General features: G+C 42.8%; 2 protein-coding genes across 4 annotated transcripts in view; both read right to left on the reverse strand.

Moving 5' to 3' along the window:
• Positions 1–13032, reverse strand: part of ct (homeobox protein, cut) — an 86801-nt gene extending 73769 nt beyond the window's left edge. For 2 of the 3 annotated variants that reach the window (XM_070207288.1, XM_070207284.1), the window contains exon 1: positions 11547–13031. In XM_070207288.1, coding sequence (XP_070063389.1) covers positions 11547–11669 — 123 coding nt within the window. In that variant the 5' untranslated portion in view covers positions 11670–13031. Of the gene's footprint in view, positions 1–11546 lie in introns of all 3 variants that reach the window. The other variant, XM_070207283.1, reaches the window with a different exon arrangement.
• LOC138911159 (RNA-directed DNA polymerase from mobile element jockey) lies at positions 11753–21708 on the reverse strand. Its single transcript, XM_070208692.1, has 4 exons — positions 21278–21708; positions 20037–21112; positions 13672–13834; positions 11753–11831 (listed from the first exon to the last, which is right to left on the reverse strand). Exons 1-4 carry the CDS (start codon positions 21706–21708, stop codon positions 11753–11755), a joined length of 1749 nt encoding a protein of 582 aa, XP_070064793.1.
• Positions 21709–26625: the final 4917 nt, after the last annotated feature.

The following is a 26625-nucleotide window of genomic DNA, read 5'->3' on the forward strand; positions in this document are numbered from 1 at the left end:
CTGAGCTACTTAGCGGCGTTCAACTGCCACTTGTTGGAGGACGCCCGCACACACCCGCAACCAAAAATTGAACTAGCTAATAATACAACAACAACAACAACAACAACAACAGCAACAACAACAATAACGAGAGGCACCACTTGAGCCACACACACAAAAGATTTCCGCTGACAAAACCAGCAGCAGCAGCAGCAGCCGCAGTTGAAGATGAAAACAACAAAAAAAATAAACCGAAACGACAAAACAGAAATACCAAGATCAAAAAAAAAAAAAAAAACAGATATATAAAAAGAAAAAACTTTTAAGAAACCCATCCACAAGAGCTCTGTGAGCAGCAGCAAGAAAAATTGAAGCGCGATTGATCACATTGATCGCTCGACAGTTGTTTGCCCGAGCAGCTAAACAGCAAAGTATTTAGTAAATGACAAGAGGCAGAGGCAGTGGCTGAGACGGAGGTGGAGCGCTGGGTAGGGAGGACAAGCGTTTTGTTCAAGTTGCCTCAAGTAGCTGCCACTGCCGCTGCCGCTGCCGCTGCCGCTGTCGCTGCTGATCTGTCGTCTATGCAGCTGATCTATATAATAATTCATATATGTTTTAAGCATCATTTTCGGAACGAAATGCCATTGAATACAAGAGCTGAGCGTCAAAGAACTTGTCGTCCATACTTCAAAAAGCAGCGTCAGCAGTTTATCATGATCACGATCGTGCTGATGATCAGCCGAGGGATCATCATCATCAGCATGATCATGATGATGAGCAACAACGAAAATTGTGTGGAAAGCAAAGCGATCCGTTTACTGGGCTTTTTCTGTTGCCTGCTGCTGCTTGGCATTGTGTGAGAATTTCTTGTTTTGTGCATACACATATGTAGGCGTTTTTATCAGAACTGCCCCTCAACCGATCCATTCCGATCCGATCCGAACCGAGCCGATCTGATCTAATCTGATCTGATCAATTCGGACTGCGCCAAAGAACGCTTCTGTAATGCGCTTCTAACTATTCTTTGCTCAGTTTTTCTTTACCTTAAATCGAACACTTCATATACTTGTAGTGCGATCACTTGAGAAGAGATCTTGAGTTGCCAAACGATCGATAGCTTGAGCTTTGTGAGTAGGCAGCATATTCAAAGTACTTTTGATTCTAAAGAGCTTTGGGCCTGCAGCTAGTGCTGATCATATGGAAGAGATTAGCTGCGATCAGCTTGAAGATCATTTGGGCATGGTGTTTGAGGCTGGGAATGAAACTCAATGTTAGAGAAGTTAATGGATCAGATGGAGGATCATTCAAGTGCAACTTTATAAATTATTCCTAGTTATTTAAAAGACCTCATTGGCGATCGAGTGACAATTACAATTTGCAAGTTTAGAGTCAATTCTAAAGTATACGGAAACTAAGACCATGCACAAGATCAATAGATCTTACGTACAGAAGATCACATGTCTCAGAATTGCTGATCATTTGAGAACTGCGAACAGTATGTTTACCAAGAATTCTATAAGTCTTAAGTGCAAATAACTGATGATACTTATAAGATCAATAGTGTTGCATGTCACACACACTCACACACATATGCACACACTTGTTCAAGACAGACAGTTGGAAATGGAGATGGGAGATGGGATGGATGCTGAAGACTGGATATGACATCGAGACATGGCGACTCCACACGAGTTCCGCACAAGTTGATGTTGATATGCGATGCAAAGTTGTGTTGTTGTCGTTTTTTAATGCATGTATATATACTAAGTATTGCTTGGGCTGCTTGTGAGCGCCTTTGTGAGTGTATGTGTGTGTGTGTGTGTGATTTTAGTCAAGCTGCCGCCAAATGCCGTACGGTAATAATTAAAAACATAAAAGGGGGAAAAATGCCACAACAACGGGAATGGGAATCGGAATGGTTATGGGAATGGGCACAGGGAGCAACAGAGAGAGGCTCTGCTCTGACAGAGAGAGAGAGAGAGAGAGATAGAGGCAGAAGTGTTGTGTGTAGGCGCGGGGTAAGTAGCGCATTTTGCCTACTTAATCATTGTCTGAGCGTTGCCGTCGAACGGCTGTGCGTGCAACATGCAGCAAGAGGCAAGAGGCAAGCGGCAAGCGGCAACTGTTGCTGTTGCCGCTGTCTTGGCTGCTGTTGCATTGCTACTTGATTTGATTTACGCCTGCCAATGCTTTATGATTGAGTGGGGCGCACACACACTCGCAGGCAGGCAGGCAGGCAGAGGCAGGAACAAACAGCACACATAAATATGTTTTTATTTTACATGCCCCCCTTCCCCCTCTCTGGCCTTGCTGCTGCCACCTCTCTATGTGCCCGCTCCCTGTCAATGATCGCGCATATGCCGCAGATATATTTTAGATTTATATAGTTTTTTTTTTGGTTATAGTTTGTTTGTTATTTATTTTTTCATTTCCACCCATTTTAATATTTTTACGTCTGTTGCCTCGCAATGAGCCGTGGCAGCGATTTGCTTTGTGGCATGCAGCAAGCGGCGACAAAAACCCCGCACTGTCGAATCCCTAAACGAAAAACTATCGAACATTTTAACGCCACCAGCTGTACAGATATATAGACATACATATATATATATATATACATATATATATCTAGACACCGGCTACAATTACCAGCAAAGAAAAAAAGGGTAGCAATTTTTGTAATTTTCCAAATAAAAAAGGGGCAGCAGCAAAAAAATTATAAAGTAAGAAAAAAATTAGATATATATACATATATAAATGCTGGGCTAATGGGCATAAAATAAAATTGTGCGCAGCTCATTGAATAAATCAAACTCATTTGCATACAACTGATAAATTATAGCGCACATCGGGCGCGCCCGACTGACAATTGACAAACTGGCTAGGCACAAAACTAAAGCCGTAACCAAAACCAATGCAACCCCAAACCAACAAAATTATAGAATAAAAATTAGGCGCAGGAAGAGTAGCAGAAACCCGTAAAGCGAACCCTTTGAAGCGTCCAGATCAACCCTAGACCGAGCATCAGCAACGACCCCTGGTCAATGAGCAGGATGCGTGTTCCTTTCTCTCGCTGCCCTTCGTCTTCTCCTGGCAGCAAATTAATAGTACCTGAAATCGAACGCGCTTTTTATGTGAGATTGACGAAACAGATAGAAACAAGTTTGTTTGTTTTGTTTTTACTTTTGTTGTTCTTTTCATTTTCATTTTTTAGCTGAGACATGAGATATTCTTCGGCAAACCAAAAATTTGACACTCGCCGCAATGATCACATTAAAGCCCAGGTGCCCAAATGGGCAACATCAACAAATTGCATGCCCCAAATGTGTGATATAGCCAGCTGCAAATTGGCTTAGTTTGCGCAAAGTTCTAAATTTGCTGCTTCTTTTCATTTTCAATGGCAACCAATTGAAACCCAAATAACGGTAGGAAAAACTACTTGAAATCAAGCTGAAAACTTCTATTACTTCAAGCAATTGTATAATATGCTAGCTACCTGTGATCGAGCAGTTCCACCTACCTGGCCCATATTAAAATAGGTAAACGACCTGCAAATTTTCTGAACATTTGTATGTGAACTGTATAATAGACAATATGCGGCTCCTAACTAAAGTCAAGCAGTTAAATACTATCTACATGCCATTCATTGGATAGAGAGGAATATGTAGACTGAAAGGAACATCAAATGTTTGAATAACATGAAATACAACATTAAAATGCTCGCAGCGCTTGGCCGCAAAGGCAACAAATTAGGGAAAACAAACAAACTGAAAACAAAAAAAAACAAAACTGAGAATAACAAAAAAATTGTATCTGAAGAAAAAACAACTATTGCAAATCGCAACAAGCACTCAAAGTCAAAGCAAATTAATTTCTAAACTAATTTTCATGTCGTGCCAAAAATAATAAAAACAACAACAACAACAGTCACAAAGTGTGAGAGCGAGAGCGAGAACAAGAGAGAGGGGGCGTGATGGTTGGGGGAGCCGGGCAAGGGGGAGCTGTAGGCTAGTGCTGAGGCTTGCATACAAAAATCAACACATTTACATGCAAGAAACATGAACATGCATTTACATACACACATATATATGTATACATATATGCAAGAGAGTATTGCACATTTTTTGGGGGCGTGTAGGTGTGGTATGTGGGATGCGGGAAAGGGGGAGGAGGAGGAGGGGCCTGAAAAGCCAACAACTTAATTAAAACATCAATAAAAAATTGTAAAAACACGACAACGCACAGAGGCGGCTGTAAAACTGTGCGCAAATAATTTTCATGCAAAATTGAAAACGAGAAAAACTGAAAATAGCTAAATTGCAAAAAGAAAAACAAGTTGAAGAAGAAGAAACGCATTTAAAAGAAAAATAATAAGCAAACGGAATGGTTTGGTATGATATGAAATGGAATGGAATGCAGAAACGGGCAGACACACAGACAGATAAGGAGACAGTGGGACGGACACCCGGACGGACGGACAGTCAGTGCGATATATTTGTGTAGAGTGTTGCCTTAATGGCTGCATATATATATATATATATATATGCATATAATCCTTGATCCCCCCACCGAACTGCCAATAATGATGATTCCTTTTTAATGTGCGCTCCTCAGGCGTTGGTCATTACTCAACGGGCTGCAGCAGCGCCAAAACGTTGGGGCACAGCGGCATTGGCGGTGGGTAGGGAACGGCGGAGTGGTGTGTGTGTATGGGGAGGGGGGGGGGAGAGAGGCGGTTGTCTGTGTGGCTGAAACTTTTGCATCGTGTATCGATCACAAAAGTTGCCAATACGCAACGCAACAACGTCTTGGCCCCAGCCAGCAGAGCTCAAAACTCATCATCATCAACTCAACAGCGACGTCTTGAGGTTCTTTATTTTTTATTTTTCTTTTTATTATTTTATTTTGTTTTTTTGTAGTTTTTTTCAGTGCTTCTCTTTAAAGGGGCGTGCACAAAATGATATTTTATTCAATATCCTCAGCCCGAGCTGAGTTGAACGATTTGTCCTTTTCAGGCAGCTGGAAAAACTGTGTAGGAAATCAAATTGATGGGCCAGCACGGTAATGCGGCGAGTACACGTACAGTCGCTGAGAGAGAGGGAGAGGCAGAGTAAGGGACAGTAGAGAGGAGAGGGGAAGGGGGGGGGAGAGTGGGAGAGCAGCCTGAAATTAAAAACTCATAAGATATCGACTGATATATTGAGCTGCACAAATTACTGACAACTGTAGATGAAAGACGTACGTAAGTTGTTCGTTTGGGGTCCCACTCTAAAGATCTGGACTCTGAAAAATTGTTAAGAATGGGGCACAGGCGGCAGCTAAAAAGATTTTCGAGACAGGTTTTGCAGTTGCACACAGACACACACACACACACACACACACAAACACACACATGGCATGCATATAAAAAGACAATTAGTAGTTATTAAGTTGTACACACAAAAGCCGTTGAATCTCCTTTTCATCTATACGACTATATGAGCATTGAGTCACTCTCACCCTCTTCTACATTTGGGGGCTGCCTTTGTGTGGCTTTTTTTTTTTTTTGGGAGGGAGGAGGGCTTTTAGTCACAGATGTGAAAATAATTATGGCCAGGCAATGACAATGAGCTGTTGCCAAACATTTGACTTGGGCTTAACTGGGCATCAGCTATGTGAATAGCTTGCAGCTATCGATAACATGTTGTTATCGATTGCAAGCGATATGCGAAATTTTTACATTTGATCTATTGATGAACGTACAATAAGAACAGCCCACCAACTCGATTTGAGTATTCATCGATATTTTATGTTTTCGAGGCATAAAAAGAGTTTGTATTAAAATGTATCGTAGTCAAATTATCTATTTTATTATAATACTAAGCGATTGAACTTTATTTTTAATCGTTTTGAATGAGCGATAATAATTGAATGATCTATGGAATCTATGGAATTAAACGACTAATTGATTGTTGCTTATGATCGATTAATCTTTGATCGATTTTTTGGATCGATAGTGTTTTCTTAATTAAATCGGTTTTTTTCGATAAATAAATCGATTGATATATAAAAACATTAGTCGACTAACCGATTGATCTACAAATATACATTACATATGTATATGTTGCTCATCATCGATGATCGATTTTTTGTTTTGTCTTTTTCACATACCAGATATATGCAGAGCCAGATATGATCACATCGAGCTGTCATAGAAAACATATCATATTGGATTGACCGGACAAGCAAATGCTTCAATTAGCCGGGGCAGCTATTAATAATTAATAGCAGAGCGTCTAGCTAACCGGAAAAGCAACAAATACAACACTGCACAATAATGGTAATAATCATAATAATAAAAATTGATCAAGAGTCAGGCAAGTTATCGCACACACACACACACACACACACCCGCACACACACATGCATACAGTTCATGAACTCAATTTTTAATAATAATTTTTTGTTCAAATGATTTTTTATTTCACATTATTAGTGGCATGCCAAAGTTTTTCCCTCGCCCCCGCGTTTCCCAGTTTAATTGTTCGATTTTCAGTTTTTGTGTCGTTTTCGTCGACATTTGTTGTTGTTGTTGCTGGGGCTGCCTGTTATAGATACACATACTTACTCGTTGTGTGAGGCTGCGTGGTTTTTAATTTCCGTGCTGACAAATTAATTTAATTATATTAACATATCTCCAGCGATCGAGCGATTGACTCGCACATTGGACCGTTTCGGAATATAAAAAGAACACACACACACACAGACAACAAAAACAAATTCAGCTTCGCTTCGTTTGGATTCGATTCGTGTCAGCTAATGTATGTATGTGTGTGTGTGTGTGTGTGTGGGTGGTTTTTTGTGATTTTTAACCCTTGGGCTGACTCATTAGCTGGTCGCCGGCTGCTTGGCCCGGCCCCAGTAAATTGCACTTAAAACGCTAAAAATTATATGACACACGCCGCCGTTGCTGATCTCTATCTGTATCTATGTATCTGTATCTATGTATCTGTATCTGTGTATCTGCAGCGCTTGCGGCGTGTGTGTATCTAACAGCTTAAGCATTCAGGACAACCCTCGTACCCAGGGGCTGCTGCTCATTTTGGGCATATGCAAATGGCTTTAGAAAACTTATCCAGAGAGCGACCGCCATATTTGAAATAAACTTTTAAACTATCAAACGCCGCTGCTGCCGCTGCTGCTGCTGTTGTTGGTGGTGCTGCTGCTGCTGGTGGTGGTGGCTGCCACAGGAACTCTCGAACCGGTTTCGATTTGATTAATGCCGCGAGTAGCCCAAAAACCAAAAAAAAAAAAAACTTAAATTTAAAAAAAAAAGGCAAAAAACAACAACGAAAAGTGAGCCGAAAATGTTCGTTTCTAGTATCTTTGACTCGAATGCATTTTGGCAATTAAAATGTTCTTGTTGTCGGTGGGTATCGAAAACCTTAAACCACTTTAAAGTGCACAAAAAAAGGTTTGTTCACGTGAGTAACAGACATTGGCAGACATATACGAACATATGGAGCATTTACCTGATCGAAAAAGTATTTCTGCATTCATATTCCCAGCTGTTTTTATCGAGCAATATCATATGCACACATAACTGAAGAACTATAGTGTATTTCGATTTTCGCATTTGGTACTCTAGGACCTTAGCAACTCCTTGCTCTAATTCCGAAATTTCGGCTTAATCGTTTAGTAAAGACCCGAGTTATGCCATGTGTAAGCTTTCTATTATCGCTTATCGATGTAGAAGCTGCCTACAGCGTATCTGTTAGTCGATCACACGCGGCCAGTGCATTTTTACAAGTCCGTCAGCAAAAATCAACAACAGTTTTTGCTTAGTCAAATGAGAGCAGCTTCTTTTTACCAAATTAATGGGTCAAGTTTATAGATTGCATTGCGACCGGGTTTTTGTTTAGTTTTGTCTCTATATATGTATAAAAATGTTTTTTTTTTTTTGTTTTTTTTTGTTTTTCTTTTGTTGCTTTGCAATCGAAAATACGGAAATAATTTTTGGTGCTTGAGCTTGCGCTAGTTCTATTTGGATGCACATATAACTATATGCTTGATTTTATATGAGTATATGGTATAATAATTTCTGTTAATCTGGCAATTTGCGGTCAGAGTTGTTGTTAAGAATTGGTGCCAATTTTTATATGGCGCACGTACTTGAAAGCCAAAACTGTGATGAAAAGAACAACACCACTTTAAAGAGAGAGAGAGAGAGAGAGAGAGAGAGGGAGCCAGTGTGAGACATAGAGAAAGGGTGGGGTAGCGTAATTTGGACAGCTGTCGATGTTGCTGTTGCTGTTGCTGTTGTTGCTGTTAACTTGGTTTTATTTGCTTTCGGCCGTCTGTTAATTATTTAATGAACTTCTATATTTGGCCTTACAAATGAATATGTTTAAATGATGTCTCTGGTTACTCGCGTTCAGCGCGTTATTTATGATTACACAATTTGGCTTGTCAATGGCATTTATGTGCCCAGATTTTCGTCTACTTTTGGCAACTTATCGCCGATAAGCCCAATTTATATAAAGATGGATCTCTTGAATACGCGATGAGATCACTTCACGGCGCACTTTAAATTCAATTTCGACTTCGACTCGAACTCGAACTCGGACTCGACATCATTATAGATCAGAGCTGAAATCGATCTGTGTCTAATTGCCATACACATCATAATTTGTTCTCTTTTCATTTTGTTTTTATTTTTTTTTGCTTTGGTTTTTTTTCAAAACGAAGACGCTTCAGACAATTTGCCAGGTTACTTAGTTGGCTTTGTTTTGTTGTTGTTTTGTTTTTTTTTTTGGAGTTTTTTTTTTACACTCGCCTCCCATTAATAACAAATCAAATGCTCGTTAAGAAAGAGCGCGCTTCGCTCCAAAATTCTGCGAATCGATCTCCAAACGAAAAACTAACGAAAACGCAAAAGTTTTCAAAAACTTGTGTATACTCTTCGAGCACTTTGCAGTTACAAAGTATTTTATTTGTTTAATATTTCGTTTTGTATTTTAACTTAATATCTTTTTTAATTTTTATCTATTTCTATATCTATGTATGTATCTTAACATATGGCTAACTTCTCTAAGATACATCAGACTGCTGCGAGTTCTGCTGATGAGAACTTTGAATTTTGCTTAAGCTCGTTTGCTTGTGCCTTAATACACATAATTACAATTGGAGAGTAACTGCCAGTCAATAGATGTACTAGTTTTATGTATCTGTGTTTTGCTCTTTCGAGATTGTGGCCATATTTGCTTGTGGCATGCCGCAAACGGGGCGTGGCCGCAGATTGGTTTTGCTTATTTAAGTTTTATTGATTGCCTCGCTGCTGGCTGCACTTTGCACTAATTGCAGATCCACAGATCAACAGATCTCTAAGACTCTAATCCCAGATGTAGCTGGCCACATACATACATACATCAGCTATGTGTGTGTGTGTGTGTGTGTGTGTGCATCTGTATTTACATAAATATTTTTGTTTGTATTGAATTTCATGCAAGCATGCAAAAAATGTTCCGACGGCAAAACCAAGAAAAACATCTAGGAATAAATTCTACTATATGGTATAAATATTTGTATTTATATATATATATATATATTTATAATAGATAACTAGACCGATCTACTAATTGCATATCCAATATGTACAAATAAATAAATATACATTTATATATTTAAATTTGTGGATTTAGTTGCCGTCAATGTTAATTAATTGCAAAGATATTTTCTAAGAATTTCTTTTGATGCTTCTTCTTGCACTCGTTTTTGTTTTTTTTTTTTATTTTTGTTATTGTTGCATTCTGCGAATGTTCTGTAGTAAGGGTTGTGTGTGGTGGGGGGGGGGGGGGGGGGGGAGCAACATTTGTGAGCTGCAGCTGGCTTAAGATTTTTATTCGATTTGTTGCTGCATCCAATTAGAAGGCAGACAAACTCCAATTAAGATATAGATATAGATATAGTTACAGTTATAGATAGATAGATATATAGATGGTTGGCTGGCTGGTTGGCTGGTTGGATGGATGGATGGATGGATGGATGGATGTATCCATAGATGTCTGCTGTGTCTGCTACTTGTTGTTGTTGGGCTAGCGAAGTTGCAAGTTTGGCATTTGGCCAAAATTGTCGTCTGGCTGTGGCGATTCATAATCATCATGCTGTTCTTGATGACGATGATGATGATGATGAAGTTGAGAAGAACTCTGGGCCAGAGTTGAGTGCAAATATGTATGTGTGCTGATCTGGTGTGCGTGCTGGCCATTAAGTTGGGGCACAACGATCAGCTAAAGTTCGACAAATGCTAAAATAGGCTAAAGACGCGGCCCAAAAGCGATTCTTCAAAACAATTTGAAAGCAATTCAAGCTTAAAATCGCACGGCTATTAGTTATTATTATGTTTGCAGTTGTTGTTGCAGTTGTTGTTGTTGTTGTTGTTACATTTTGTAAACAAATTTACAGAAATCAATAAAAACAATTGGCACAGACACGCAAACTCAATTAGTTGCAAATGAATTACACAAAAACACACAAAAACACACAAAAACCAACAACAACAACAACAAAATGAAGAAGAAGAAAAAAATTGCATTGCATATCATTTTCATATTGTTGTTTGTTTACAGTTAAGTGTGGGAGCTTTTTACGTGTTTTCCTTTTATTTTCATTTATTTAGCTTTTATTTTTGTATTTGGCCATTTTTAGCTGGGAAACTGCAGAAATTATGTCACAGCGAATTCAGGCGAAAGCAAAGCCAAATGCGACAAACTGCAGATTTGCATATCGGAAAAGTAGCTAATATTTCGCGAATAATATAATAATATAATTTAATTACATTTGAGATGCATTCTCAATAATAAATACGAAAAACCAAACGAGTTAATACTGTAAATGTCATGTAAATGATAAACAAACTAGATCTCGGATGCAAGAACCTTTCCAATTAACATGAATTGAGATGCAAATAGTTTTAAAATTTCACTTTGACAATTTGCTTATATTAAAAGTTCACAACGTTTTGATATGAAGATATCGTATACAAATACGATCCATGCCTTCTATTCTTGAGTTGTCAATCGAAATGGAAATAGCCTCAGGCTTGATTGCATTTTATATAGATATAGGCTCTATGTTCATGTTGGATTAATCCGAATAGTTATCTAGCAAGTGCCCAAGTGTATTCTGCGAAACTGGCATTAAATTGACTCAAATTAGTTCTAGGAAAATAAAATAGAATGCAAACCAGAATTTATCAAAAAAAGCACATATTTTATATAAATATATATGTGTGTTGCTTTCTCTCTCTCTTTCTCTCTCTCTCTCTCTCTCCTTGCATCTTCCTGATGCAAATAGGGAAATAAAAAAAAGCGCTGGCTCCATAAATATATAGAGGCACTTATATGACTTTTACAACACTCTCACACTGTGCACGTTTCTTAAAACGTTTTTCAACACTGCAGCAATCGCTTTGATATGAACCATAAATTTGTTGCTTTTCGATCTGAGCTTTGGCTGTTTTCCAGCATTCTTTTCAACGGAAATATTTGTTCGGTGAACTCTTGACACTTGTGTAGACTGATTGCGCTTACCTGTTGCCAAAATTGTGCCAATAAATAAATTTGCTCCTTTTTGAAAAACCAATCGTTGATTGATTGAACAGCCGTCAGATCCATATCGGCTGTCCCAGCGGCTTGTGGCAATGTTGGCTGCATTCGTGGGCTGTCTTTGGATTTGTGCAATTCTCTTGAGTTGTTTGTTGTTGTTGTCGTCGTCGTTGTTGTTGTTGTTGTTGTTGTTATCGCTGCTGCTGTTGTTGCTGCTGCTGCTGCTGTTGCGCCGTTTGCTGCGGCATTTGTTGAGGCATTGAGAACAGCCTCGCAACAACAAACAAAAACAATTGTTAGTAAAATTAACTTTATGCTTTTTTGTTAGTTTTTGTTAATTATTTGCAGCAATAAGCGAGCGGTCAGGAGAGAGACACACACACACAGACACTACTGTTAAACACACGGACACACAATGCAAACACTCTCTTCTTCTTCTTGTTGTTGTTGTTTTGTTGTTGTTTTGTTGCAATGCTGCTTCTTGATTTGCTTAGATGCTTTTTTACGTGCTCAAAAAAATTCATCAAATTTTCGAAAATTTTTCTTTTGATTTTTGTTTGGTTTTGGCCAATTTGTTATTGTTGTTGTTGTTGTTGTTGTTGTTGCTGTTAATATTTGTTGTATTTAACTGATTTATCACACACACAAGCACGCACACATTTTGATTATGTTTGTTGTCGTTGTTGTTGTTGTTGTTGTTGCTGTTGTTTTGGCTGCAACAATTGCGACGGCTTTGTAAACTGTTGCCATTTGTTGTGTGTGTGTATGTGTGTGTGTGTGTGTGCAAATGTTAAAGCCAAGTCAAATTCTGATTGGATTTGTTTCGGCCATGAGCCGCGCTTTTAAGCCATTTCTTTGCCTGCTTTTATTCTCTTGTTTTGATTATTGTTGCAAGTTGCTGTTGCCACTGTTGCCACTGCTGTTGTTGTTGTTGTTGTTGTTGCTGTTGTTGTGGTTGCTGCACGGCTTTTTTATCTTGTTTACACTGGACACACGCGCACACTTCGATATTTATTTTCATATATATATATATATATATATATATATATTAATATATTTTGTGTATATTTTTTTGTAGTTGTATTATTTTGTCAAAAAACAATTGTGAAAAAAAATAGCTCAAAAAAAATGTAGTAAAAACAACTGAAAGATAGTTAAATTGATGCTGATTGCATTTGTTGTTTATAAATAATTTAACTTGATTTGTAACTGTTTCGCTTGGTGCTGTTGTTGCTGTTGTGCTGTTGTTGTTGTTGTTGCTGCTGCTGTTGTTATTGTTGCTGTGGCTGATGTGTGATTCGTGATTCGCTATTCGTTCAATTGGTTCGATTCCAGCACGGAAGAGCGTAGACACAGTTCTGAGTTACAACAGTCAACAGTCAGTTCACAAACAACACACACACTCGGACACTGGCGGCGGCACACACAGGCGACGTTGCCAGTCACGAATTCAGTTGATGACTGAACAACACTGAACAAGTCGCAGCGTCGACAACCCCAAAAAAAACATACACCAAAACAACAAAAAACAATGCACGTCGTATGTCGGTACGCAACGAGCACGAACCGCACACGAACCGAACGAACGAGCAAACGAGCGAACGAGCGTACGAACGAGCGTGCTTGGCATTGCTTTGCACTCGAACAGACAGACAGAGAGAGAGAGAGAGAGTGAGCGAGGGAGCGAGGGAGCGAGGGAGTGAGAGAGCGAGACTGAGCGTGAGTGAGCGAGTGAGCGAGTGAACGAGCGTGAGAACGAGAGAGGGCGAGCGCAGAGAGTGAGAGAGTCACTCAATTGGTGACTGCCTCCCGCCTGGCAGTCTGCACGATTTTGATTCTTTCAATAGGTTTTTGATTTTCGTTTGTCTTGCTTGGTTGGGGCTGAGCATTTTTGTGCGCCGTCGCCGGCGTCGACGCTCACATACGACGTATTACAACAACTTGTGCTCAGCTTGTATTCGTTCTGTTTACTTTTTGCTTGGTATTTTTTTTCTTTATTTTTTTTTTTTTTTTTGCTGCTGCCTTCTGATAACTTCTGTCAGTTGCATGTATTGAAATTCATTCATTCAAACCAACGGCCCGTTTGTCTCACTCTCTCGCTCTCACTCACTCTCTCACGCTATCTCGCTCAGTCGCTCTAACGTGCTGCATATGTGGCTGTGGCTTGGCATTCAATTTGTAGCTGCGGCGTCGACGTCGCTGCCACTGCCGTTGGTGTTGCTGTTGCTGCTGCTGCTGCTGCTCCTGATGCTTGTACCTCTGTCGCCTTTTTTCTGATTGGGAAAAACTTATAGGAAAATGTTGCGCTCACATTTCGTTGCTCGTGCTTGTTTATTGAGCCGCAGATTGAGTGCAAACTCTTTCTGACCGAGTGAGTGTGTTCGAGCGAGCGAGAGCGCCAGTCAGGGGAAATCTCTGAAGCAGTTGCCGGCTTCGTTTATATTATTTTTCTTGTTCTTGTTCTTGTTCTTGTTTATGAATTAAGTTGCCATTTCTTTTCTTCAACATTTGTTATTATTTATTTCTCTTTGTGTATATTTTGTTCTTGTTTTCTCTTGTTGCAAACTTGTGTCCAAGCTGCTAGCAAGGAGTAGGTGCGCAGGCTGCTTAGGACGAGGTCGGGGTGGACTGCCTGAGCTGCGGATCCTGGCGGATTTTTAGTGTGGCTCATATAATTATTGTGTCTGGTCTTGGGTTTGCGTGTGTATGTGTGTGTGTGTGTGTGTGTGTGTGTGTGTGTGTGCGAGTGACTTTTCATGCCAAGCATTTTCGCTTCAAGTGGCCTGCCAAAGGTCAACCTGCTGCGTGGCCAGGGCTAACGATGGTGGGCGGCGGGGCAGGGAGTGGCTCTGCTAAGCTCGCCTTTGAGGCAAGCCTAAGCTGCCAGGTAAATACAGAGTGAGTCGGTTGAGCGGGGAGGGGGCAAAGCTTACTCAAGATAAAACTCGAGAAATCTCTCCGATTATTTAATGGGATTTACTAAGCAAAGCGAAGCAAAGAGGGTTAAATCTTCGTTATTTGTAATATTATATTATATTAAATATAATAACATTTAATTTCTATAAACAATTTCCAAGCGTATAAACCAATATAACACATATGCATATAATATATGTGTTTAAGGTCTCGTTATATCTCATGTGGTTTAAAGAAAGACCGAACCTTATCAAAAATAAATAAAATAATTAAATTGTCAATTGCAATTTTAAATTCTGTTTTAAAACAAGTAAATTCAAGGGTCCGTTAGTTACGAGCTCTTACTGTACCTGCGTGCTCAGACAATATTCAATATAATATTGCAAATATCAATGTGAGTTTCTTTATTTGAATATCGAAAGGTTTGAGCTTTGACCCGGCCCAATAAGACGCTCGAACTGGCCGTACTCAGCCCCATCGCCCGCCCACTCACAATGGCGCAATCCGTTAGGGTTTGAAGCGAACCGCTGCTCGGTTCGACTTGCACATAAAGAAAAAGTTCAAATTGTATCGAAGTGCAATGCAGCAGCAGAAGAAGCAGAAGAAGCAGCAGCCGAGCAGCCAACGACGACGATGGCAACCTTAACCCAGCGCTCAATGGATAGCGTTTGTGGAAGAGGGAGTAAGGGAGGAAGGGTGAATGCGCACCTAATGCAAAACAGAGAGCCAGAAGCAGAAGCAGAAGCAGAGGCAGCGGCAGCAGCAGCCGCAGCAGCCGCTAAGTGCGTTGCAGCGTACGAGAGACGCGTCGTGCACACAGGCTGAGCCGAGAGGCGCAAGCAGGCAGTCGGTCGAGCGCGGTTGATGAGGCTGCGGGCGAAAGAGTGCAAGAGAGAGCGAGAGAGAGAGAGAGAGAGAGCGAGAGACGGAGATTCAGGGCAGGCTGCAGCCACCTACACGAAAGCTTCGTACCCGCTGCTCGTGCTAGCGTTGGCGTCGCTGCCGCTGCTGCTGCTGCTGCTGCTGCCGAAACTCATTTCATTTCATTTCATTGCTGTTAGATTTTTTTCCCAACGCTTTGGTTTTTCTTGCTTTCAGCCAACCATTTCTTTTACAGTTGGTCATGTATGTGTGCGTGTGTGCGTGCGTGTGTGTGTCAGTGTGTGTGTGTGTGTGTGTGTGTGTGTGAGCATGTGTGGGTATAAAAAGCACACGCGATTGCCAGGCGCGCAGCTTTCTTTCTATTTGTCGTTCCCTCTCATTTGTGCACATAAGAGCCAAATGCTGATTGACAATCGATGGATGAATGGTTGGATGGGCTGAGCTGGGCTGGGCTGGGCTGGGCTGGGCTGAGCTGCAACCGAACTGACACCTACAGCCGCAGCAGCGACGGGGAAATGCCAATGCCACTACTTGCTTCTGCATGCCGCAAACGGCAAACAAAACAAACAAGTGTTTGTTGCAGCAACAGCAACTGCACCACACTCTCGCTCAACAGCGCGCAACTCACTCAAGAGTCGACACACTCAATGTTTGAGTCAATGCCGCTAGCTGGCTCACGCTTCCACTCGCACCGCGTCGGAGAAGTTTGAGTTGCAGTTGCAATCGAGCGCAGGGGTCCGCTTAGATGTTCGAAATGTTTTTCGAACTCATCCGAATTGAGTTAATATGTCAAGCCGTATTACCGTGAGAAAGTTGTTATATATTAATTTGATTGAAATTGATATATACATATATATATATATATATATATATATATATATATATATTCTTAGGTAAAAATAACTGGTGAAGAATATATGTTGTTTGAAATAATTGTCGATAATCCCGTTACCGGAAAATTGTTATCCACAAATACATTTACATATGCAAAGGACTCTGTAAATTCAAGTTCGAAAACAAAAAAGAAGCCCTATTTAATTAAATACCTGCCTATATAAAGTGCAATCATTTTTATAAGATAGATGTGTTTTTAAAAGGTTCTACTTGAAATACAAAAATTTACATTTTGATATTAAAAAATTGTATAATAGTTTTGATATGTTCAGCAGATCTGTTCGAATATACCAAAGAAGTTGAGTTGGAAGTTCGTAGACATTTAAGGATGTCGCGCCAAAAAGAATTAAAAGAGTGAGAGAGAGAGAGAGAGAGAGAATGAACGATTGGAAGAGCGCGGAATAGAGTGAGGCACGCAAGGGGCGTGCCAGAATAAGAAGTAGATTAGTATTAGGCTTACGATAGATCTTATGTAACAGCTGGAGCCTCAACTTGAGTTTCAGTTGAATATCGTAAAAACAACAAATTGATTGGGTACTCACGGTTCAGGGTTGGGCGTTTGAAGGTTATTTGAGGCAAATTGATTTGTTCGTAATTTGTGATTTTCTTTAAGATTTATTAGTTCGAACGATATAAAATTATCGATTGATTTCTCATCGACTACTTGTTGTTTATTATTTTCTCCATTATAACCATGAGTGAAATGTGAAATGTGCGAAGGGCAGGCGAGTTATTTATTTAATGTCACAATGTGACACGCGTTGCCGTTCTGCTTATTTCAAGTCCAACAAATTGCAGCTAGTTTTAATGCCAACTAGCCAGAAAGAAAGAAACAAACAAACAAAGTAGGAAAGGAAGGAAGAGTTACTCACTCAAGAAAGGTGAGTGGGATATGCAGCGACTCGAAAGTCTGCTCGCACACGTATGACGCGAACGTCGCTCAATTTTCGATAATTCGCATAATAAAAACCAAAACCAAACAAAAACCCACACACAGGCGCGCACATAAGCGAGCGACACTTACACAAGCGCAAGTGTCACACGGCAGCAGCAGCAGCAGCAGCAGCAGCGACAGCAGCAGCAGCGACAGCGACAGCGGCAGCAGCATCAGAAAAAAGAAGCAAACACACAAAAAAATGTATATGTACATATACATACATATATAGCATTTAAGCCCCGCCCCATTTGATTGGCGAGCTAAAGCAGACGACGACGACGACGTCAATGGACACACACGTGAGACATGTGTGCGTGTTCGTGTGTGCATGTGTGTGTGCGCTCGTTGCGCTGCGCAGGTAGCAGCGGGCAGCGGCAGCGCCAACATCATTCATCGAACGAAGACAACGACAACGACGACGACGACAACGACAACGACAACGGCAGCAGCAGCAGCAGCAGACGCAGCATCGCTGCGCCAACAAATTTGCCGTACTGTTGTTGTAATAAGTTAAGAAAGGAAAAAAGCAGCAGCAGCAGCAGCAGCAATGGGCAGCAGTGGCATTTTATTTTATGGCAGCTCACTCGCTCGCACCAAACGCCATTGAATTGAGCTTAAGTTGGCGCTCCGTCTCTCAGTATGTGTGCATGTGCGATGTCTCTCCAACATTTTGCATGTGTGTCTGTGTGTGTGTGTTGCTTTTTTTTCAACAGCTTTTGGCTTTGATTTCTTTTGCCTTCAAGTATTTTTTTTCTTTTTGGTTCTTTTTGGCTTTGACTTACTCTCTGCCAGCGTGTCTCTGGCCCGCTCTCCGCTGCGCACGCGCTCAGCCCACGGCTTGAGCTACGACTGAGACTGAGACTGCGACTGAGACCGAGACCGAGACCGAAGCTGTGGCTGAGCTCTGCTCGTTTTTGCCATTGAGTGCGGCGCTTGATTTCTGCTCAGTATTTATTTTTTGTTTTTATTTTTTTTTTGTTCCACTGCTGCTGCTGCCGCTGCTGTCCGCAGTGACGGCGGGCCGACTGAATGGCCCGACTGCCGACTGCCCGGCACCGATTGCATAGGTGTAAAAGAGCGCGCGCTATGCAGGTGCCGATGCGTAGTCGTCGTCGTCGTCTGCCGTTGCCGTTGCTGCTGCTGCTGCTGTCGCCTGTTTAGCTGCCTATTGCTGTTATTGTTGTTGCTGTTGCCTTTGATTGAAATTATGATTTTTTATTATTAGTTGTGCGTGTGTGTGTGTGTGTGTGTGCCAGTGTACTTGTGTGCGAGCCGAATCAAGTGTGAGTGAGTCGACTCGACTCGAGTCGTGTGTTATATGCCTGCCTGCGTGAGTGTGAGTATGTGTGTGTGTGTGTGTTGGCCTAACTGTTAAAGTGTCATATTAGTGTTGTTTTTTGGTTGGTTGATTCGATGTTGGCTCAGCAGTGTGTGTGTGTGTGTGTGTGCGTGTGTGCATGCAGCAAATTGATTTGATTTGTGTGGCATTTTTGCGCTGCTTGATGAGGCGGCAACAATAACAACAACAACAACAACCACAAAAAACAAAAACAAAAACAATTAGCAATAACAATCAACTGGCGGTAATTAAGTTATAACTATGATTTTTTTTTTTTTTTTTTTTTTTTTATATTTTGTTTATTAAGAAATCTGGTATCCTGTTACTCTATGTTAGCAACTTTTATCAGAGTGACATAATTACTTAGCTTAGCGATGATTGTGGTTTTACAATTAGTTATACAATTAGGTTAACAGATTACAGAAACATATTTTGGTGTAATTAACGAAGCTTGTCACCTATACATAACGATCGATTAGGTCGGTTGGGTAGGTCCTCTTCAGTCGCCTTCTTCTTCGCCTCCTTAGCAGGCTCCTCGCCAGGATGTTTGGGTGGTTGTGGAGCTTTGTTGAGTAGCTCGCTGCTTGCCTGTTGACTATGTCGCCCACCATTGGAACCTTGAGGTCCTTGGCGATGTCGCGTGTGCGAATATACCATTCGGCTCCAGTTATTTTGCGCAGGGTTTTGGCCTGAATGATGCGAATTTTGTTCAGGTGTGTTTTTGCAGCTATACCGTAAACTTGAAGCCCGTAACGCCACACTGGGGCAAGGATTACCTTGTAGATTAGGACCTTGTTTCGGAGCGAGAGTTTGTTTTTGGAGTTGAGGAGCCAGCTCATTCGCCTTATCTTAGATTTGATGTTGCTCGTTACTGCAGAGACGTGCTTACTAAATGTAAGTCGTCTGTCGAGAGTGACACCTAGGTACTTGTGTTGACGATATTGCTCTAGAAGCTCACCATGAAGAAAAAGTCCGGGGCATGAGTCCTTGCGTAGAGTGTGGGTAACCGTGGCGCACTTTCCAGGGTTCACTGCGATGTTCCATCTACAAGCCCAGTTTTCAAATCGCTTGAGGTATTCCTGCAAGAGGTCAGTTGCCACGTACACACATTTGTTTTTTGCAAGGATTGCCGTGTCGTCAGCAAACGTGGCCACCAGAAGGTCCTGCCGATCATTCCGTCTGCTTGCATTTGCTGTGGGCATGTCATGTGTAAACAGGCTATATAGCGTGGGACCCAAGACGCTGCCTTGTGGAACGCCCGCTTTTATGCGTTTGGTTTGAGAGGCTACTCCATCCTGCACCACTTGAAAGGTTCTCTCAGTTAGGAAGCTCGCAATGGTGCTAAATAGCTGCGGATTCAATTTGTCCTTTATCTTAGAGAGGAGTCCTGCGTGCCACACCCGGTCGAAGGCTTCTTGGATGTCAAGGTATGCTGCCACCACATACTCTTTCCTGTGAAAGCCGTCCAAAATATAATTTGTGACCCGATGTAGTTGCTCAGGGGTACCGTGTTTGAGTCGAAACCCAAACTGGAACTTCGGGATCAAGCGTTTTATTTCCGGGGTATCCAGGACCCTTCTGAGGATGCACCATTCCAGAATCTTACCAAAGGCAGGCAGGAGGCTGATGGGGCGATAGGATCCCAGTTGATTAGGGGGCTTTCCGCTCTTGTGCAACATGATTATATGTGCCTTCTTCCAAGCCACTGGAAAGTAACCTAGCCGAAGAGCTGCATTAAAAATGGCGACGAGAAAAAGCACCGCCTTGTATGGCAGTAGCTTGATTGTCTGGTTGTCCAACCGATCTTCCCCAGGGGCTTTGCTGCTTTTTAATCTCTTCATCTCCTGCTCTACTTCTTGGAAGGTGATTGGCGATACAGGGAGTGACATTTGGAGTGGCGCCTCCAGGATTTGCGCGACTCGCTGTATCCTTGCATGCGATGCGGTCTCAAACGGCTTGAAGCGCTCCTCCAAGTTGCAGGCAAAGGCTTCGGCTCTGTCCATTGGTGATCTGGCCCAGGTGTCATCGGGAAGTCGAACGGGGAACTTTGGCGCAGCTTGCCGCTTGTATCGACTGCTAAGTTTCCACAGCGCGAATTTGGAGCTCTCGTCTGCCGTTGCTTCCTCCAGCATGGTGTCTGTGGCATTTCTTTTCGAGATAATCAGCTCCTTCCTGACCCTGTTAGCAATACGACGATAGATCCTGTCAATCGTGGGGTCCTGGGTACGGACATACTCCCTCCTCAGTCGCTTTTTTAGGGCGAGAAGACCTTCCAATATGGGGGAAAACGTCCTTGGCCGCTGGCTTGTAGGGGCTGAGTAGATATGTGCGGGCGCAGCGTTGGCGGCTGCGGCATGTACTTGGTCCAACAGGGTTTGTACTGCAGCGTCGACGTCCTCAACTGACAGAATCTGCGTGTTTAGGTTGATCAAGCTATTTAGTTCGGCCTTAAATCGTTGGATGTTCGACCCAGGGAGGACAAGCCTGCGCTTTTTTGGGATCCTTTGTGCAGCCGTGTTGATCGTTGTGAGGAGTGGCAGATGGTCGGAAGATAGATCATACTCTTCGCGAACCGATAGTACGCTGTTGGGGATGCCCTTGAATATAAAAAAGTCGATACAGGAAGGCGTACTTTGCCGGTTGTACGGAAAGTGGGTAGGTCTACCGGTGGCCAGTACCTGGGCTGAGCAGGGAGTGAGCGCCTCATGGAGCGCAGTGCCTCTGCTGTCAGCTCTGTAGTTTCCCCACAGTCTGTGCTTAGCGTTGAAGTCGCCTCCAACGATGAATTTGGGGCCAAGCTGGCCAAACAGGGAATCAAATTCCGCTCGGTTCCAGGGGATGTTTGGTGGTAGGTATGCTGCCGCAACGAGGATTTCGCCCAAGGGAGTCTCCACCATGATAGCAGCCAGCTGTGTGTCGCTGGAGGTCACTGTGTGTAGATGGTAGTGTGCTAAATCCTGCTTTGCCAGCACTACAGCACCACCTCTGGCTCGTCCTGTAGGGTGATCCGCACGGTAGCAGACGTACCCCTCCATTGTTAGGTACAAGTTTGTGTGCAGATGTGTTTCTGAGATGAGCATGATGTCTACATCATGCTTTTTCAGAAAAAGCTTGAGCTCGTTAGCATTTTGGAGGATGCCACGAGCGTTCCACGATCCGAGACGTAACTGGGTAGCCATTATTTGCGGCTTTTTGGGAATCTAAGCTGCGGGGAACCTTGCGCATCCTTTAGCTCTTTAATGCTAACCAGAATGGTTGCAACTGCGGCATTCAGTGCTGCAATGGACTGCTGGAGGTTTTGAAGGATGCCTCCAAGGGAAGCGTCTTGCTCCTGAGGCCCTTGCAGTGGTTGTTGGAGCTGCATTGGATTGACGGTGGGCTGAAGAGTGCGCGCTGGGGGTTGGCGGACTTGTACATGATGGCCTGGCCGTAGCGCATCAGCATACGACAGGCCCTGTTGCACAATTCGGGAAGGTACGAACTGCTGAGTGGTTCTTCGTGTATTTTGAGGATGGCTATATCGTGTAGGAGGGGAGACATTGATGGCCGGCTGCCTGGCATTTAGTCTCACCTGATAGCTTTTGCATCCTTTATAGGAAGCAGCATGGTTTCCCTCGCAGTTGGAGCATCGCAGGTCTGCCACTGTTTTGGCCTGGCACTGCTCGGAGTTTGTCCAATGGGACTGACCGCACCTACCACACTTGGGCTGTTTGAGACAGTAGTTTTTGGTGTGGTCGAACTCGAAGCAGCGGAAACACTGCCTTATACTATTGTTCTTCCTCGGAAGCTCAATAGTGACCCGTTGGCGGCCAACCTTGTTGAGCCGCAGCGCTTCCCTGTTGTTAAGAGACTGCTTGAGATCGACAAACCAGAAGTTGCGACTTGGAAAGTCGTTGGTGGAGTCTGCATCACTTGTTGGCTGTCTGGCGCCCGGGTTGTAAAGGTTCGTCACAATATGGCCGTGCGATGTAAAGGCAGCTTCAATCTGGCTTCTGGGAGTGGAAGCGGCCAGATTTTTAACCACAACGCGGTATGGTCTGTCTTCCTTTAGGCAGAAGTGGGTAAATTGCACTCTCACTTCAGTGAGCTTGCGGACAATTGCTCTGTGGGTGTCGGCATCTTTGGCGTAAATTCTTAGATAGCCAGAGGGAGAGACCTTGAATTCATAGGCGTCTGCGCCCACTGCCTGATCTATGGTTCGCTCCATTGCGACAATATCGCTGACTCCAGGGACTGTTATCGGCCTGGGTTTGGAGATCTTTTTCGCTGATTGTTGTTGGTCTGTGACTGGAGGCGCTTCGTCGGCAGTGTCCATCTCGCCGTCATCGATTACAGAGGCGTCTTCCTGAGGCTCAAGGGAGGCATATCTGTTGCTAATTGCCGAAGCGGTACTGGGAGTTGCGGGCTTAGCTCCAGCGCGGCTGGTGTTGCGGTTATTTAGTTGCTTCCCTTTTTTTACGCCTTCGGATAATAATGTAGTCCCACGCCGTTTTTTTGCGGAAACCGTTTGCCAATCTACCAGTGGCTCTTCGAAGGCTGGCGTAGCACCTGCGTTCTTTATGGGAGGCAGAGGGGGGTTTGTGACACAAGAACCAGCTGCCTGGGTGCCATAAGGGGTGGACTGCAAGGTCGGATTGGCGGCTTTGGGGCGGGTCCCGATGGGCTCTAAAGCGGCGCGGCTTGTGCCTGTTGAGGCAGATGTCCTGCAGCCGCTGCTGGATGACGCTGTGGTTGTGGTGGTTGTTGCTGTCGTTGTGCTGACAGTGCCGTGCTGTTGCGGTTGCCAAGTCGAGCATTGCTGGGTACCGGCTGACAGCGAGGTGGAGGCGCCGTTCCGGTTTGCACTACTGGCGAGCACGTTGTTGTAATATTGGTAAAAATCTTCCAGTGGCCTGCTTCCGTCGAGGCGATCGACATTAGCGGCTATATTTGTAGGGGATATAATTGAGCTGTTCGGCAACAACCACAAAAAACAAAAACAAAAACAATTAGCAATAACAATCAACTGGCGGTAATTAAGTTATAACTATGAAGCTTTGAGTTATTTTAATGGCTCATGTGTGCACACACACATACACTCACACGCGGGCACACATACATGCATACAAGTGAGTAAGGCAATTGGCCAATCTTATGTATTGATTACATATGTATATAAGATTGTAGTAGTAGAATATGGTCACACCAAATGGACCTTGGATCGTACCCAATGTAAACGAGCCTCATTTTCTATTTGGTTATATATATAAAATTGTAAATGCCTGGAAATGATATTCAACAAGAGCATTCGATAGGTTTGCCCCGACTACATATATGTATCTAATTAATCGATAGGCATATTGGACAAGTCTGGCAACTCTGCTGTTCGCACTTTCACTTATGTACCTGCGACACTCGCGCACACGCCCCTTTAATGCGTTAATTACTGTTAATTAGACGTAAACATGAGAGCAAAAAAAAAAAAAAACGCACATGCACACATACCAGCATACACGCACATCAATTTTTGCTAGCCAAAAAAAATGGCTTTCCCTTTCAGAAAGACCTTCAACAACAACAACAACAACAACAACAAAAACAGCAGCAAAAAGATTGACAGCAATTACAGCAGCCGCCGCTGACGTCGCCACAGGACATCAGCAGGCAGCGTCCTGGCAGCGGCAGCGGCAGCAGCAGCAGCAGCAGCCGCCTTTTGACCTTTGCCGAAAAACGTTGTCAGCAACAACAACAGCAACAACAACAGCAAATTGCATAACAACAACAACAAAGCAACAGTTGAGAAACTCACACGCGCAACAAATTTGCCTTTGTTGTTGTTGGGCAACTGGACCTGCGTATTGTTGTTGTTGCTGCTGCTACCGTTACAATATTTGCATTGTTTTGCAATAAACGCGTGATAATTGCAGACACACACACACACACACACACACACACACACGCACGCACACACGGCAAAGGTGTTGCGCCAAGTGCAAGAGCCTGCTGCAGGCAGCGCCTGGTTGGCTGGAAGGGGGTTGCGGGCACAATGTACGCAGCCAGCCGAAGGGTTAAGGGTTGCTGGACGCATTGGCTAGGTGTAAGGGGGAGGGGGCAGAGGGTTGCGGCCAACGCGCAATGCGTGCCTTGCCAATTGTTGTACTCTTCTTTTTTTGCACAGGCGAAAAAGAATAAAAAAATTCGCTATTGTTGTTGTGGTGCAAATTTGAACAGCGCAGGGACTGTGAGTGGGGCGGGGAGGGATGAGATGGGAGGGAGGGAAGTGTGCGGCATGCAACAGGCGAATCAGTTGTGTGCGTGTGTGTGAGTGTCAGTAATTGCGTAATAGATTAATGATTCGAGTTTTAGAGTTGTTTACATGGCCACAGGCCAAAATGCAACTGAAAAGGGTTAGAACAGGAAAAGAGATAGGTGGAGCGAGCAGGGGGGAGATAGGGGGATTGGAAGAGGGGCTAGCTGCAAATAGGGATGGGGGCTAGGCCGACCTCAACAGTTAACAACTTAACGCTTGAATTAAAAAAGTATTTGCTGTGCCCTAATAAATAGTTCAGCAAGTTTTCAATATTGCAAGCACTATAAAAATAGCAAAAGAGTGTTGGAAAACGGCGCGAATGAGAGAAAGAGAAATATGGGATAAAAGAAACAAATTATTTAAAGAATTTAAAAGTATAATATTTAATAATAATAATAATAATTACCACAAAAAAAATAATAAAACTAATTTATAAAATATGAATAAATAAAAAATAGGCTTCTTAAAAATAATTTTATAAAAAGGAACTGAGCGAAAAAAGAGAGAGACAAATGCGATATTTTGCTATAAAATGGGAAACGATTTGTATATCAATTATTTGTATTCGTTATTTGTTTTCAATTTCTATAGAGTAAATGCATTGCCGTCTTATAACTCGTTTGTGCACTTTGAATACGGAATATATGCATCAATTATATTTCTTATCGCTCTGCCCACTTGCCGCGGCCGCGGCCGCGGCTGTGGCAGCTGCGCCTGCTGCTCGCAGCCCTCGGGAGGGAGCTGGGGCTGAAACTGAAACGAAACATGAACTCGAACAGTTCCTCAATAGCCGTTGGACAATTAAACACCTTTGCTCATTACCGAGCCTTGGAGAGGGTTGTCGATGTCGTTGTCCTGCTGCCTGCTGCCTGATGCCTGATGCCGGCTGCCATTCGGCTCGTGCTCATTTGCATATTGCACCAGGATCGATGCGAAAGGAAACTGAGCACTGGGTGCCGTCCCACTTCCCAACTACCCAACTACCCAACCATCCAACCATCCAACTTAGCAACTTCGCAGTGCCAAGGCGCAGGCGAAGCCGGCAAAGAAATTTCTTTACGTAAATTATTATAATCAAGCCCAGGCCAAGAAGGGGTGTAGCTAGCCTATAAGCTATATACATGCATATATATATATATATAAGAGTATGGGTGCATAAATATATATGTTTTGTTCGGCAGCTGTTGCCCAAGTTTCGATTGGAAGTGTGAAACTTGGCAACGCCGCCAAGACGTTCGATCCTTACCATGTAGGCGCCTACTTTCTTAAGGACGATAACATTCACAGGCCCAAAGATCCCATATATATATATATATACATTTTGCTGATCGGAACGAGGTTCCTTCGCCTGTCTATTTTTACAATGGAAATGTTTTTTATTTAACTGAAACTAGCTGGACACGTGCTTTAGTTTTAGATGAAGCGACCTAAAAAAACTAAATTTCGATTGAAAAAAATCGAATTTCGATTGATAATAGAAGAGAGGAGATACCCTTAATCCAGCTTCTTACAGATCTAAGAGCAAGGTTAAAAACCATGTCTGAAAATCGATATTTATCGATAGTTAAAACATGGGAGGAGATAACCGAACAAACTTATGAACGCATTCTGCGTATCTTACACAAGCGTATATATTTAAATTTCAAGGTTCTAGCTCTTGTAGTTTTCAAGATCCCATAGACGGACAGGGGGCGAGACGGACAGAAGGGTATGGCAAGAACGACTCAGCTCGTTATCCTGAACAGGAATACAAATGTACTTAATGGGATCAAAGATGTGTCCTCTTGCCTGTTACATAGATCTGCAC

This window comes from Drosophila virilis, chromosome X (assembly GCF_030788295.1).
Source record: "Drosophila virilis strain 15010-1051.87 chromosome X, Dvir_AGI_RSII-ME, whole genome shotgun sequence".
Lineage (NCBI taxonomy): Eukaryota > Metazoa > Arthropoda > Insecta > Diptera > Drosophilidae > Drosophila > Drosophila virilis.